A 15,518-nucleotide genomic window follows, 5' to 3' on the forward strand; every position below is an offset into this window, starting at 1 on the left:
TGTTTGAAAAGGCTAGTATGATCTTTTACAAGCAATCAATAATATGCTTGAATAACAATTGGTTGCATTCTAAAACTGTAGCTAAAATATTTTTTTAGTCAGCCAAGAGATATAATTCAATGAAAAAAAAGGTACTAGTAGTGCCAGAAGTAGAAGACTATAATTAAGTCCAGCTGAAGTACATCAAGGATTATTGTAGAATACATGCACCAGTTAATTCAAGATAACTAAACCAAATGAAGTTTCCCACCTGCCAATAGACGTCGAGTAATTCATCCACCAAATTTTTATGCAGTTACCCTACTCACTTTCCAATGACCAGGTTAAAATGTTAATCGGTCAAAATCATGGTACTACGAAATGAATGAACCGGATTGCACAAAGCAACTAGGAAAAAAAAGGTTGGACTTCAGCCCCAGCAGTCACATATAGACAGAATGAATTTTAGTTGGGCACCGAATTCCCATCAAAAGAGAAGAATCAAAAGTTGAGAACCGAAAGGAGGTTTTGATGATGAGGTATTGTAAGATCACCTACTGTTGGTCACCTTGAATGTTCTAGAGAGGTCACCTACTGACTAACAAGTATATTGACTATTTGACGCCTTGATCAAAGGTCAGAGAGGGAAAGTCGAGACCATCGAGACCAAAACTAAAGGGACCAGGAGCAAATTGGTGAGGTAATAGTTGACAATTTACTAGATCACTTAAATCAATACTTAACTGATAAATGATTTAGTAATTTTGTGGGATATTTTTACAAATCAGCAATTTATTGTCTACATGGCCTCAGTTAATCACGCCACTTATCAGCAATCCTTTAACGGTAGGAACTGAATCTGACCAAGTTTAATATAATGAGAGGAACCAAAAGCAAGAAAAAAAAAGGAAAGAACTAGCTCTTAAATTTATTATATTTATTCAAGAAACTAAAAATATATTTAAATCATTGTATTGAAACATAAGTACAATCTCATGCAAAAAATATTATGACAAGGGAAAGGTTGCCAACATTTTAATTTTACAAGTTTTAATTGGGTTCCCTTGTTCTAATTATAACACCGTACCAGGTATCACCAAGGTTGATTGGAACAGGCAAATCTACAATGAAAATGGTTACATCTACTGTCCCTGTCTAGATAGTATAGGTAAGCACTTGAACAACTAGCAATCACTAGCCACGACCAAGTTCAGAGTGTAACAAACTCCCGTCCTCCTCTCTCAATTCCTTCCATAATTCTAATATTTCATATGCTGTGGGTTTGTTAGTTACTCCCTCACCATTATCATCTTCAGAGCTTCCATCATCCGAGAGCTCCTTGTCCAATTCATCAGAAGACTCGTCAAGTGCCAGATTATCAGTGCATTCCAACCTATCAGCTTGTGAGCTCATTCCATCTTCAATATCAGAGTTTTGAGGTCTGAAAACCATGACATCATTATTATCTCCTTCATTGACTCCATCACTAGTACAGGTAGACGTCACTAATTCAGTGTTGTAACTACCAACATAAATGTCATTCTCAGATTCAGTACCTTCAATCATCATTGTTGTGGAAAAATTTGGTACATTTTGATCATCATCAATTCTTTCATTCCGACCCTGACCATTGACAGAATCTTTACTTCCAAAAGGGATTATTCTAGATATACCTGACCCACAAAGAACATGTAATGATCTTGTTAAATTAGAGACTGTTGATTCTGAAATAACATCACAACTACCGAGAGCATCCAACAATCGCTCTAGATTTTCATGACTAATTCTGTCTTCACTTTCCTTAAACAAGTTTGTCCACTGTTTTTCACTCACTCGGAATGGTGCATAAGCCAGGGTGTTTATTAAGATCACAGCTCGCTCATAATTATGTTGAACTATAGCTTGAATCACCAATTCAAAAAAGAAAAGATGGTGAGGAATTTCTCCAGCTTCCAGAATCATGTTAAACGCATGCTCCAGTAAATGCAACTGCATTGAAACAAAAATATGCCATCAAATTCAACGTTTAGCTAAACACAAAATTAAAAAACCACTAAGATATATTTTTTGTGGTTCCATCAGATGACTGTGGAAACTAATAATAATAAGAAAAGCAATTGAATCTAGAAATCATCCAACAGATGTTAGTCTGATTCTAAAAGATTAAAGATTGAACTGCAAAGGTCTTCTATGGAGATCTTGGCCAAATGACTAAGTATATTACGTTTTTGAGCTGAACCATACATTCAAGCTTTTTACATATGATTGCGCACAGTACAAAATAATTTATAAAACTTATGCTGACACTAACAAAAAATAGCAGTCTTTTTTCACCCTGATAGTGAATTGATGGATGAAACAGAAGCCGTCTTAGGTAGAAGCATAGTTTGAAACACAAATTAATAGGATATGACACCATGAGCAGACATATAAAATAAGCATAGACTGAATATAAATAAGTACATTTTCTACCTTGCCGGCTCTTGAAGCTTTAACAAGTAATAACAAGTGTTTATTTTGATCCAATTGATAGCCAGAAACAATCATCTCTCTGTACACATGCTCAAAGTATTCCCATTGCTGTGCACTAGCTGAAGCTTCCAACATTGAGTTATATGTGTATGAATCTGGGACTGCAGAGCTATTACCACCCCCTGGAGTGGCATAAGATTCTGATTTGGCTGCTTTAACTTCCTCAAACAAAACTTTGGCTTTAGAAAACATATCATTTTGGCCATAAACTTTCAGCATTGTATTTATGGCCCCTATGTTAGGAGCACAGTGGTCTCTCATGTATTCAAATATACGTATGGAATCATCAATATGCCCACCACCCATGGAAGACTTAATCATGCCAGTGAAAGTAACCTCCAAAGGCTTGGCACGAGGAAGATTTCTAATATTGTCAACCTGTAGCCATGAGGAAGATTTATAATATTGTCAACCTGTAGCCATGTGCGAAGGTCAATGCATCTTAATAAGGATTTATAAGTAGCTACATGTTCATCTAGCCACATATATGCAAAAAGAAAAGCATGAACAACCAAATTCATAACCTAAAACCCCACCCGTAATCCCTAACAGTGTGCTCAAGAATTAGAAGACAGGGGGATGGGATCAAAGGGAAAGGAAAGGAAGGGTAAATTGTCTCTTGTTTGGCTGTTACTAATATTCAAGGAGAAGGAAATGACGGATTAGTAAGTAAAACAATTAATTGCAATATAAATTTAAAATTTTACCTTTTTTTAAAATAACTAACATGAACAAACAATATACTTTTTTACCTAAACCCCTGACTCCCCCCACTTTGAAGAACTCAATTGGGAGGTTGTTTGGAGATTTATTGCAAATCCAAGTTCCTTTCCCATCTCATTTAGAAGACTCCCAAGCAATGGAAAAACTGACCATAAGCCTTTTGTTCCCTCTCTCACCCTCCTAAGCCCTCATCCCCAACATTCCTCAAGGAAAAACAGATGTTGGCCATAAATCTAGGGCTAATGTAGTCAACATTCATGGTTTGTTGGAGACCACTGGGTGGATTTTATGTTCTCAGGACCTAATATGTCCACCACCAAATTTCTCAAGGTCAGATTTGAGTTTACTCAAAGATTAAAAACAGTACCTCTAGAATAGCATCTCGCCACCTCCCACAGTTGCAAAGGCAACAAGCTAGCTCGTAATATACACCAGCTGTTCCAATTACTCCTCTTCTTTCCATGTCCCTGATGGCTTTCACAGCTTCTTCAACTTTACCTTCCTTCCAGAAGGTTCTAACCAACACTAGAGAAGTGAGATAAAATATGTATTAGGCTATCGGCTACCAAATAACAGTAGCAAATAATACCAAGCAAGTAAAGTACTACCTTTATAAGTAAGGGCTTTCGGAACTTCCCCACTTCTCTTCATCTTTCCAAAGAACTCATGGACAAGATCGTAATTCCCTGACTCCAGCATTACCTTGTAACAAGCACCACCTGTAAGACTTGAATACAAACATGCTTTGAGGATGATAACATCCGAAGGTGACATTTTCCTCATCCAATAATTTTCTATTCAGCCATAAAAGACTCTGAAATAAAATATAACTTAAAGTAACTTGTAAATAAATAAAATGGAAATCTGAGCCACCATACAAGGATATATAATGCTTCTATACGGGGAAGATAGCAATAGCCACTTTATAACAAAATAGTTACCCTAATAAATAAGACAAATAGAATTAGTGAGCACACTTTTCCCAAGAACAGCTGATCTTTTTTTATTTCAAATAACATGAAACTGACTTAACTGTACTGATCTAAGTTGTTACTTGTTAATAAACAGGCTAAAGATGATAGCACAAGAAATACAGATTCAGAAAAGCAATTCTCAAATAGATTCAGCTCATCAAAAAAAGTAAAAACAGTTGAGTTAATTGTATCCCCCTTTTCAATACTACAGTATACACGCTTGATAAATTACTTGGCGTTAGATGCTTTCATCCTGTAATTACCTCCATTGCAAGTCCATAAGTTGCTCCATTAGGTTTTAGACCACTTTTTCTCAGTTGCTTAAAAACCCATGACACACCTTTCCACTGCTTGGATGGAACACAAGCATTAAGCACCTAAGAGCAATTGAAGAAATCTGACTATTCAATAAGTCTGCAAAATTGCATTCATTAGAAAGCTGTATAATAAATTTAAATATGTAGTTGTTGTCTTACAGCATTGTATATAACCAGATCAGGTTCAAGAACTGGATCCCAATTCTTACGATGCATAAATGCTTTGGGTTTCTGCCTCATGCATTCCACAATATTCAGCAACTCTTTCAAAAGACCAGCTTGACCAAGCGTAACCGCAATGCTGTGATATGCAGCAATATCAGGATATATATGGATGTTTTCCTGAATAAGTCGAAAGCAAATCAATTATGAAACATCCCAAAAACAATTAAAGACAAGTCTTAATGTGGAAAATAAACATTTGGTTCTTACACGCATCAAATTGAAAATTTGAAGGGCCTCCTTTGGCCTTCCTGCCTTCCCAAGAACTGCAAGAAGTTTTGTATAAACAAACCTACAAATTCATTATTAACTTCTTCGTGAGAGGACTGAGAATGCAAACATGTAAATAAAACAACCAAAATATAGACTCTTTAGAATTAATCATGCATAAAATTTTATACGCCAGGTTCAAGACATTCTCAACCAGTCCTGTACTATCCACGCTGTTTACACAATTACTAATAAAAAAAAATCATCTTTTCAATCTCCACATCAAATTTTGGCTGAAACAATACAGCACAAGATTGTTGCACCAGCTTAGTGTTTTTAAGCTGTACGTCCCATTCTTTTTATTTGCTTCCCATTCCATTTGTTAACATAATAACATTAACAAAAGCCATCTAATACCGTCAATCCATTTCTTTTATTAGTTGTTTCCTCCAAAAATATAAAACCACACACAACACAAATTTCTTAACGAGCCTTAAAAAACAATACCAGTAAGCCAGACAAATATCTAAATTCACCTGCTTTGAAACTTGCTTTGATCCTTATATCTGTACACCCACTGAACCACAGAAAGAGCTTGCTTCCAACAACGTTTGAAACCAAGCAGCTCGACAATCCTCAATAACTGTCGTTCGGTAAATGGCAATCCCGAGAGCTTCATAATCCTCGAAAACTTCCAATCCCTCGTTGTAATCTCCCTATAACTCAGCCTACATCGTAAAAAGAAAATTAACAGATACATTACTTTTGGGTTTCTCAATATCCTACATTAGAAGCATTGTCCGACACTAAATAAGGACACCATTTTCGGTGGTGATTCAATTACAACATCGAGGAAGAATAGTATATTCAGATAAACCCAATGTCCATTGGTTAACGAAGATATTTATTAAGTGAACACAATCCACATGAAAAAACAAATTGATTAACGAGATTGAACAAGAAACGAACCTATCAACGAGAAACTTGATAACCACACCCTCGCTTCGTTTCCGAGTGTCGCCCCTCGTCTCATGCCCTTCGTTGAACCAAACCTCATCGATTTCGAGGTCGGCGTCGAAAACCCACTTGAGTTCATCCATCTTCCGCTCCTCGAACATTTCTTTGAGCTCCGTTAAGCTCTCTCTTCTAAGCTTTCCTCCTCTGTACTCCTTGATCGCCCTCGCCTTCTCCAGAAACTCGACCGTTCCAAGCTCCTCCCAGGGCTTCCCCGCCACGACGCCCGTCTCGTGGAGGGCGGTGGCTTCCATTACTTCTCTAAATTCCCGTTTGATGACATGGAAGTGTTGGTCTTCCGCCAAGGCTTGGGCCTCGGCGGGAGTGAGTGGAGGAGGGGGCTGGGACTTCAGTTTTCGGTTGTGCTTTTGGATTTCCTTGTTGCGGAGTATGTGGACGATCTTGGGAGTTGGATCGACTCCCTTTTGGATGAGTTTGCGTCGGATTTTGTCGGTGTCTGGGCGGAATTGGGCGACGGGGCGACCTTGGAGATGGAGGTGCAGAGGCTCCATGGGATTCTGGGAGTTCACCGGTGGAGCTTCAGTTGCCCATTGTTACAAGATAATACTCGCGGGAAGGGCAAGATATTTCCTTACTCAATAAAATAATTATTCATTTTTTTTATACTAGTGGAAACATGTCCGTAAAAAGAAATAAATACTTTTTTATAAAAAAAATACTATATTTATAAAAAATATGTTCATAAAATATAGTCATTAAATAAATAAATACTCATAAAATATAATTATAAATAAATAAATACTTTTTTAATTTTATAATAGATATCTTTTACTGTAGATAGTTAATTGATTTTAAAAAGAATTACAAAAATTTAAATAATAAAACAATGAAATAAGATATTGTTTTGGTTAGAGATCTTAATTAATAAAAATCTCTTTCCAGATCAATAATTAGTTTCTCGACCTTACTAAAATTCTTACTTCTATCTAGTTTTCGAAAAATAAAGAATCAAATATTCTTTTCGGGGAGAGCTTATCTTAACTTTCCAACTTTTTCAGCCTTACTTTGGGGTTAATGGAGGCAAAATGAGTTAACCAATTCAAATAATTTGGATTGCAATCTTTTACTTATCGTATTTATTGGCTAATTATGCGGAATTCTACATGTCATATTTGCAGTTAGTTTTTTCGTCCAACCCTCAAGACACGTTCTTATCCAATCATGTGGATTATTTCATACCGAAACCCCAAAGTATAACATGTCAATAATCTTCAAAAACAATTTTTAAGTTAATGAGTAGTTCTTGTCGACATGGACATTTGAAAACTTTCGTGACCCACCTTCGTTTCTCTCGTTTGATGAACCAAAAATCTTTCCAAAGTACAACAAGTTTTGATACTGATTTAGCATTTGGGGTTTGCTTCGGTTTGAGAAAGAGAGCAACGGTCAGCTCCGACGACCGGAAATCCTTCTTTGCAACAATTCAATGTACGTCCTTTCATTCTTTTTCCCCTTGCGATGTTCACTCAAGCTTCAGATCCTACTCTGGCCCTCGCAGTTCCTCATGTTGGTTGGGTCCATCGGAGTGAATTATAAATGATATGGTTTGCTATTGATGATTTTCTTATGACCTGGGGTTTTTAGTTTTTGGCAATGGAATTGGAAAAGTGAGAAAAAAAAGGAAAAATAAAAGTTAATTGAAAAATAAAAAATATGAACCATCAATTTAAAAATAAAATTATCTAATGGTTCTCAAGTGGTTCTTTAGGGTGGGAGACATATATTGCTCTCCCACTCTAGCCTTCAACATTGAAAATCTGAGAACATTGTCATTACATGAACTTTATCAGCAAGGTCTTCAAAATTCTAACATACATATTGTCATGACTAGAGGAATAATGATAGTCATACGTTAGTTAGAAAACATCTTGGCATTGAAAGTGGATCCTCACCGGTACAAGAGAGAAAAGAATACGGGATGTGTAAGACCCACCATTCTAGGTGTCTTCTCTCTTTGGAGTTGTTCAATACTGGAGAGGAGTTGTGCTGGTTGACATTAGTATCGACGGATAAACTCTGAATATGAAATAATTTTTTTGTATAAAATTTATTGACTTATCCTTTTCTGTTTTGCTGGGATTGTAGTAGAAAGCAAGAATCAAAAACTTCAAACACGATAAAATAACAAAAAGAATCCACTTAAATTTGTTTGTATTTGACAGACCCCAGGAAATAACAATATCACACACTGCTCTGATCATTAGAAAAATCTAATGTAATTTACAGAGATAGACAACCAATGGCTCTCACAACTGCAGTTCTGCAAAGTATTCTAAAAAATGCAACTAAGCTCACAATGACAATATGATTCACTCGTAAAACAACCATTCACATTTCATCTTGTTGTTTGATACCCCATTGGACATGATATTTCATTAAGAAGCAAATGAGAAGAGGTCAGGAATAAAATATCTGCAACAAAGTTAGGCATGCAGATGCCTCCAGCAACAACTTCCAGATAGTAGAGTACAAAACATTAAGGAACCTCTTAGCTCTTTGATTTGGAGTGCTTTACAAGCCAATCGATAACAGAGTCAATGTTAGTCGAGTTTTTGCACGAGATAATGAAGCAGCAAACTTCTCTGTCAGTAATTGACTTCAGATCCCTGCATACCAGATAGCTCTTTTAGCACCCAAGCAATATAAAAGTAAAAGAAAAAAGAAACAGGAGAACATGTAATACTAAAATCAATTCAGTACATTTACTTTCTAGTGCTAGTTTACTTCGTTATTGCTCCAAATTAGAATAGAAGCGACATATCTTACATTTGGTCAGTCAAAGCTTCTTTAGAAAGAGCCCCTGGTTTGTCGATCTTGTTCCCCAATACCAACAAGGGAATACCATTCAATGATGGCTTACTCAATAGATCATGTAGTTCACTCTTTGATATGCTAAGGTTATCTGGATCTGCAGCATCAACAACGTAACTGCAGGAAAAATCATGTTAGGGGAACTGTAACCAAAATCCAATCATTAATAGATCAAGATAAAATTGGACTCCTACACTAATGCTAATGTAGGAGAAGACGTTAACTTATAGAAACATTAGCAACAACTGCATAATCCAATCACACATCTATAGAAGATCGAAGAGGAAGACCTATTCAGCAGCATCATAACCTCGGAATAACTAGGAAATCTGCATTGTAATATAGCAAACTAGGTCTTCTAGAACTGGAAGCAATAAAACATAGACAGTGAAAGATCTAACTTGTGAAATCGTATAACTCATTCAGTGAAGGACAATCCTGTCATACAGGACAAAGTTTCAAAGAGCTAGGCTCACTTCCTCGCACTACAAATTGCACTAGCCATGATAAGTCATATTAACTAGTAAATAAACTTTATCGTGACACGTCTTAAAGAGTCATTAATAAAATCAACTAGTGTGGACAAATCCCTCTGCACTTTTTCCCCTTTTTTTCGGGTACAGTACAGACAAAATATAATATTAAACCAGGGCAAGAGCTGTCGACATGGGCATCTAACTGATAAGTGAGTTCGCATCAAGTTCACTAACTAAAAATGAGTTTGGGCTCATGGAGGTAAAGAACAACTCGGTCTGCAGTCCTAAAAAGGATAAAATTTACCATAATGAAACAACTGTGGAAACCAAAACAAACAATTGTGTAATTTGATGAACAACTCTATTATGGAATTACCATGCATAGGTTGGAAAACTACCAATGCAAAAGTACAAATATACACTAGAAGATTTGTGCATTTATCAGTCATGTATGTCTCATTGCGTCTACCAGTGCTGAGAGAGAGAGAGAGAGAGAGAGAGAGAGAGAGAGAGAGAGTGAGAGAGAGAGAGATATTTAAAATCAGAAGGAAATGAGATGTTTGCTCCATACACAATAGCAGAAACTGCACGACAATAGCGCTCCCACATGCTGCGGAACCTAGGTTGCCCTCCAAGATCCCATAACTTTATTGTAACATTGCCTTTTGTTACTTTCCTCATATTGAATCCCACCTGGAATCAGATGACAAATAGATTCATCAGAATATCATGCTGCTTGATAAGCAGAAAACTTCGTATAGTAACTCAAGGAGAAAGCTATAACCGAAAGCATTTGGCAAATAACACTTACAGTAGGAATCATGTCCTCGCTATACCCACCGGTCTAGAAACAATATCAGGAAAATATCTTTCAGTGAATCAGTTCAATTAATAACAAATTACTAAAATAAATCCAAAATAATTATCATACTTACAGCAATAACATTTACAAGTGAAGTCTTCCCAGCATTCTGAAGTCCAATCAGAGATAATTCCATTTCCTGCTTGAAAAAGAGGCTGCAATCAAATTTACAATGTGGTAAGCTACTTTGAATAAAGTACTCCACTAAGCCCAGACCAAGCATCCGCATAAAAAGTAGATACCGAAATTCAACTTAGGTACAACCTAACACTTCAAAAAAGTAGTGTCATAAAAATAGAAGCAGATTTAGTGCAAACGTTCCTAAAATTCAGCAAACACTTTGTTCAAAAGTTTACAGATTACCTATACAGAGCAGCAGCTCCTGTCATAATCCGATGTTTGGGAACACTTTAATTTCGCAAGTGACAAGAATTCATTTAAATTGAAATGATTTTCCAATCATTAGACAACATTTTTGTAAACGAATTGAATACTTAAACTAATATAATCCAAAACAAGTTATATACAAGAATCCATTTAAGCTTCCATTTAAAATTTTGGAAACACAATCAAGAAAGAAAGAAAAAATAGAAAAATTGGATTTGCTCATACATATCTAATTAAACAAAAAACACATGCCTAGAATTATCACCTATTCAGTGATACAGAGAAACTATTTTGGGGGCAGTGAACATCTCAGGAAGTCCTATACATGATTACACTAAAACCTTAAACGAATTCACAATAGTTCATCTCAACAATCAATTAATTCGGAGTTTAAAATAAATATATAAATAAATAATGAACAACTGCATTGTGATAATTTGTTGGAGTAGAAAAAGCTAACTAACCTGCGAAGCCAATTGAGAAAAGATTCCCACAACCCCATCGCTTCTCTTCTCTGATAAAGAAAACTACACAAACAAACACACGGATCTCGATTCCCTTGTTTCACCTCGAACCCCCACACAGATCCTTCAACACTGTTTATCGCATTCGCATTATGGAAACTACTTTTTATTTTTCTAAACAGGGCTTATTGCTTTGGGGTTTTGAATCGCACGGGTCCCACGTAGAAGAGACAAATGAAGCGCATCTAGATCAATAATGGTGGCGATGCAGGGGATCATAGCTCCCGATTAAAGTTTATTTACACAATCTGAGCCTGTCCATGACCTTGCCTCCCACCCTCGTTATGAAGCGCGTGACACCAAACTACTAGAAAGTTGGAGCACGAGATTCCACTAGGAAGTTGCGTGTTTACACTCGCGCGTGGTGAGAGGCTAGAGCGATGATATCATGATTATATTTGAACGTTGTCAAATGAAAACATTCCACGTGTATGATGAATAGTGATTAACATCTCTGGCTCACGCCATCGTGTGGCCAACCAGGTGCTCACAACAATCAAAAATTGATCACGTAAGATTTGGGTCAAGGGGATAGTTTTGAAAAAGTTATAAAATTAAGTAGATTTAAAAAAAAATTAAAGAAATTGATAAGTTATATTTGTTAAATATTATTTTAAATGGTAAAATTGTGTTTCAAAACATAAGTTTAAATTTTGAAATTTTCATTAAAATTATGTTTTAATTCACGTTTTCTTATTTTTCTTTACATCTATGGAATTAACATAACTTTCCCTTCTGAACACACTATATCTCTAAAAAAAATATGAAAATCGTGTTCGTTTAAACACAATTTTTCAAGAAAAAAATAAAAGAAAAGTTGAATTTAAAAATATAACTTTCTTATTTTAAATTAGAAAATTAAATTATAAAGTCATATTATAAAACATATTTTCTCTTGTCGAAATCGTGTTTTAAAACCGAGTCGTTTATTTTATAATTTTTTTAAATTGACCATTTCAATAATTCTCGTAAAAAATTACTTCAATTACATAAAACGTTGGGTTGACCAGAATTGAACTTAACTTAAATACTTTAAAAGTAGTTTAATTTCAATTGGTTTTTTAACAAAGTAGTTTGTTTTGGGTTTAGGTTGAGTTTTTTCAGTTTAAAAGTGTAGACTCGTTTTTTTTCTCATTGGTTTCCTTTTTTTTTTATACATTGAAATTGTTACACATTTTCTTTCCAATTTTTTTTTTATAATTTAAAATCAATTTTTTTATTTATATATTATTACACTTATTATTTATTCAATGAAATCTTTTTTGAAAGTCTAAGCCTCTGTTTGGATTGGGGGTTGGCACTGTAGTCGCGGACGGATGTTGGGTGTCACCCCCGTTTGTATCCGTTGATGGGTGAGGGTGAGGAGAAAATTAGTTAAAATTAGAGTTCTTTGATAAGTGAAGAGAAAGGAGATGGTGAGTGAGTGAAAGTCAGGTATAATGAGTGCAAAGTCATTTCTGCCCTCAGTATTGTGTGAATTTTGGAAGTATATGAAATGACCATGTGAGCAGCAACGTCACCATGTGAGCAAACTGAAAATTCATGACATAATCGATTATGAAGACTATACAAAAGTGAACATAATCGATTATGTATGACCATAATCGATTATGTTGGTTTTTTAACTACATGAATAATTGATTATGTGTCATAAAACTTTGATAATCGATTATGTGTTGTTTTTAACGGAAATGATAATCGATTATGTGCCATTAAATTATATTTTCTTTTATTTATTATTAAAACTTTAATTTCTTTTAATTAAATATAATATGCACAAAATATAATGTGAATCAATTTATCTTAATTAAAATCCATTTTAAATCTAGACCAAATTAATATAATTATTGTTTTTTATTGATTAATAGGAGTTTTTTTTTTCATATTAGTCATAAAACATTGAATTTTCTTTTCTGTTTTTAAAATATTCCTTTATTTTTTGGATTCTTTTGTTTACAAAAGTATTTTTTAACATTTATTTCTTTATTAAAAAAGATTTTGTTTTTATTTGAAGCATTACTTTTTATATATATATATATATATATATATATATATTTTAAAGAATCATAAATAATATTAAAATTATCTAAATACATTAATTTAACTAACAAAATTAAAATAAATTAAAAAATAATATAATTATATTTACATTTTACATTTTATTTATTTATTTGAATTTTAAATTTTATTTATTTATTTATAATTGAAATTTTAAATTTTTTTTATTGAATAAAATGTGCACAAAATTAATTATCATTTTTTTTATACAAGGGTAAATCTGTAATCTTATCATTTACACTATTAAAAATAATTCAAAATATTCTTACAACCATCACATCACTCATATATTTCAATAAACTTTCATCACACATCCACTTTAACATATCCAAATCCAAATCCAAATCCAAACACCCTCAACTTTCTTCACACTTTCTTCTCAAATCTCCATACTTCCACTCTCCCATACCCTCAACTTTTCACTCCCCCACACCCTCTAATCCGAACAAAGTCTAAGTAAATACATTTAAGCTCAAGGTTTTGGTAAAAGAAAGTTAATAATATTTTAATCAAAAATAATTTATTTTTTTTGTTTATAGTACATTAAAATTAATAAAGTTACAAAACTTTTTAAAATTCAAAATAATTTATTCTAGATAACTTCAGTTATCGACATTGTATTGCTTTTTGCATTGACAATTTCTTTGGCAATTTACTAACTTAAAATGGTTGTTACTATGAGGGTATTTAAAATTTAAACGATTAAGATATTATAATAAAATAATTTTTATGAATTTTTTATTTTTCAACGGCTTGGTTTAAATTGAAAATTGAAAATTAAGAATCAAATTAAAATGCGTATTATTATATGTATATAAGTATTTTTTTTTTCTTCTATTTCATTTATAATATATTTATATTTATCAAAATATGATGGCAAATTTATACTGTATTTATTAACTATAACATTAAGAATTTTATTTATGAATATAAGAAAAAATTTAAATTGTGAATATAATTACAATCTATATATTTGATAATTTTTATTATAGTTTAAAAAAAAAATCATAATAACAAAAATTGTGTGCTCAAATTTACTCATATTGATATTATTTATTTCATATTTTATGTTAAATTAAAATAAAATAAATTATGAAGACATAAGATGAAATTATTGAATTGTGCATTTAAATTTTTTAATTTTTTATAGAATGGCGTATGACAATCTTAAAACATGAAATTTAAGTCAGACAGACACACTATCAAACTATTTTTCTTAAAAGATGTTTTTGACAAACACATTGTTAAAAATATTTTAAAAAAAAAGTTTTTGCAAATGTCTCCTTTAACTAGATGCAATTAATAACATGTAAATATATAAATCTAATAGACAAGATTATGCAAGTTATTTTTATATTGGTTAGTCTGATAAATTCAGACTACATCTTGATCTTGATCAACATGATTGAAATTCCACTGATGTTGTAAGTTAAAGGCAAATATTATTTGGAATGAGTCACTTTTGGCTAAACTACAAAATCTTCTTTGAACACAACCAATTTTGGCTAAAATCATAAATATTATTTGGACACAATCATTCTTAGCTAAAATCACAAGTATTTTTTTGACATAACCACTTCTAACTAAGAATGAGTATTGTTTTTGATCTAGTTACTCCTCGCCAAAACACTTTGATAAACAAAGTTTGTGATCTAAACGATCATGGGTTTCATTCGGTGAAAAAGAATAACATCCTAGGATGAATACAATATTAAGCATACTCTTCTATATAGCTATGTACACAAACAATGTTTTTCTCACAAATAGAAGGTTAAGGATTGTTTAAGATTACGAGAACTTCTTTTTTTTTTTTCTTGTTGTAAGAGCTTTTGTCAAACTTTATTCTTAATAGTGCTCTTATACAGAATTGATAAGAAAATAGTCGTTGCAAATCCCTTTGAAGTCATTGTGAGATTTAAAAGTCTTTCATCTTCTTCATCTCACGTCTGACCATGTTAGAGATGACAACGGGGTAGGACATATGCAAGTTTGATTATCCTATCCGCATCCTCAAAGTAAAAATTCATCTTCATTCCTATAATTATATCCAATGGATATAAATTTTTAGTCTTATCCTCATAAAAAAAAAAAGTGTACCCTTACTCACCCACAAAGTCACTCCCTTTTTTGTTCTAAATATTAATTCAATATTTTTTTATAAAAAAAATCACAAAAAATTACCTTATCGAATGTTAAACCCTAAATCCTAAAAAAATACATATTTTATTTTCTCCAATGATAAATATAAAGAAAAGAATTATAATTGTATAAATATTAAATGAGAGTTATTAAATAACAATTATATAAATATTAAATAATTATAACAAATTAAAAATATCAAACAGTGTGTGAGCGGTGTGTCAGGTGCTGTGTAAACTTATAGTGATTGCAAATCCACATAAGTTTAA

At 33.0% G+C, this 15,518-nt stretch overlaps 2 protein-coding genes across 2 annotated transcripts; both read right to left on the bottom strand.

Annotated features, from left to right (window-relative positions):
• Nucleotides 1-895: 895 nt before the first annotated feature.
• LOC137808217 (pentatricopeptide repeat-containing protein At5g67570, chloroplastic) lies at nucleotides 896-6,599 on the bottom strand. The gene is made up of 9 exons (XM_068609204.1): nucleotides 5,927-6,599; nucleotides 5,494-5,685; nucleotides 4,958-5,039; nucleotides 4,685-4,867; nucleotides 4,472-4,585; nucleotides 3,843-3,936; nucleotides 3,602-3,759; nucleotides 2,452-2,889; nucleotides 896-1,968 (listed from the first exon to the last, which is right to left on the bottom strand). Exons 1-9 carry the CDS (start codon nucleotides 6,481-6,483, stop codon nucleotides 1,174-1,176), a joined length of 2,613 nt encoding a protein of 870 aa, XP_068465305.1. The 5' UTR covers nucleotides 6,484-6,599; the 3' UTR covers nucleotides 896-1,173.
• Nucleotides 6,600-8,114: 1,515 nt separating this feature from the next.
• Nucleotides 8,115-11,418, bottom strand: LOC137808219 (ADP-ribosylation factor-like protein 8a). Its single transcript, XM_068609216.1, has 6 exons — nucleotides 10,993-11,418; nucleotides 10,215-10,296; nucleotides 10,091-10,123; nucleotides 9,851-9,972; nucleotides 8,759-8,920; nucleotides 8,115-8,598 (listed from the first exon to the last, which is right to left on the bottom strand). The coding sequence occupies exons 1-6, from the start codon at nucleotides 11,028-11,030 to the stop codon at nucleotides 8,481-8,483; spliced, it is 555 nt and encodes a 184-aa protein (XP_068465317.1). The 5' UTR covers nucleotides 11,031-11,418; the 3' UTR covers nucleotides 8,115-8,480.
• Nucleotides 11,419-15,518: the final 4,100 nt, after the last annotated feature.

This window comes from Phaseolus vulgaris, chromosome 3 (genome assembly GCF_000499845.2).
Source record: "Phaseolus vulgaris cultivar G19833 chromosome 3, P. vulgaris v2.0, whole genome shotgun sequence".
Lineage (NCBI taxonomy): Eukaryota > Viridiplantae > Streptophyta > Magnoliopsida > Fabales > Fabaceae > Phaseolus > Phaseolus vulgaris.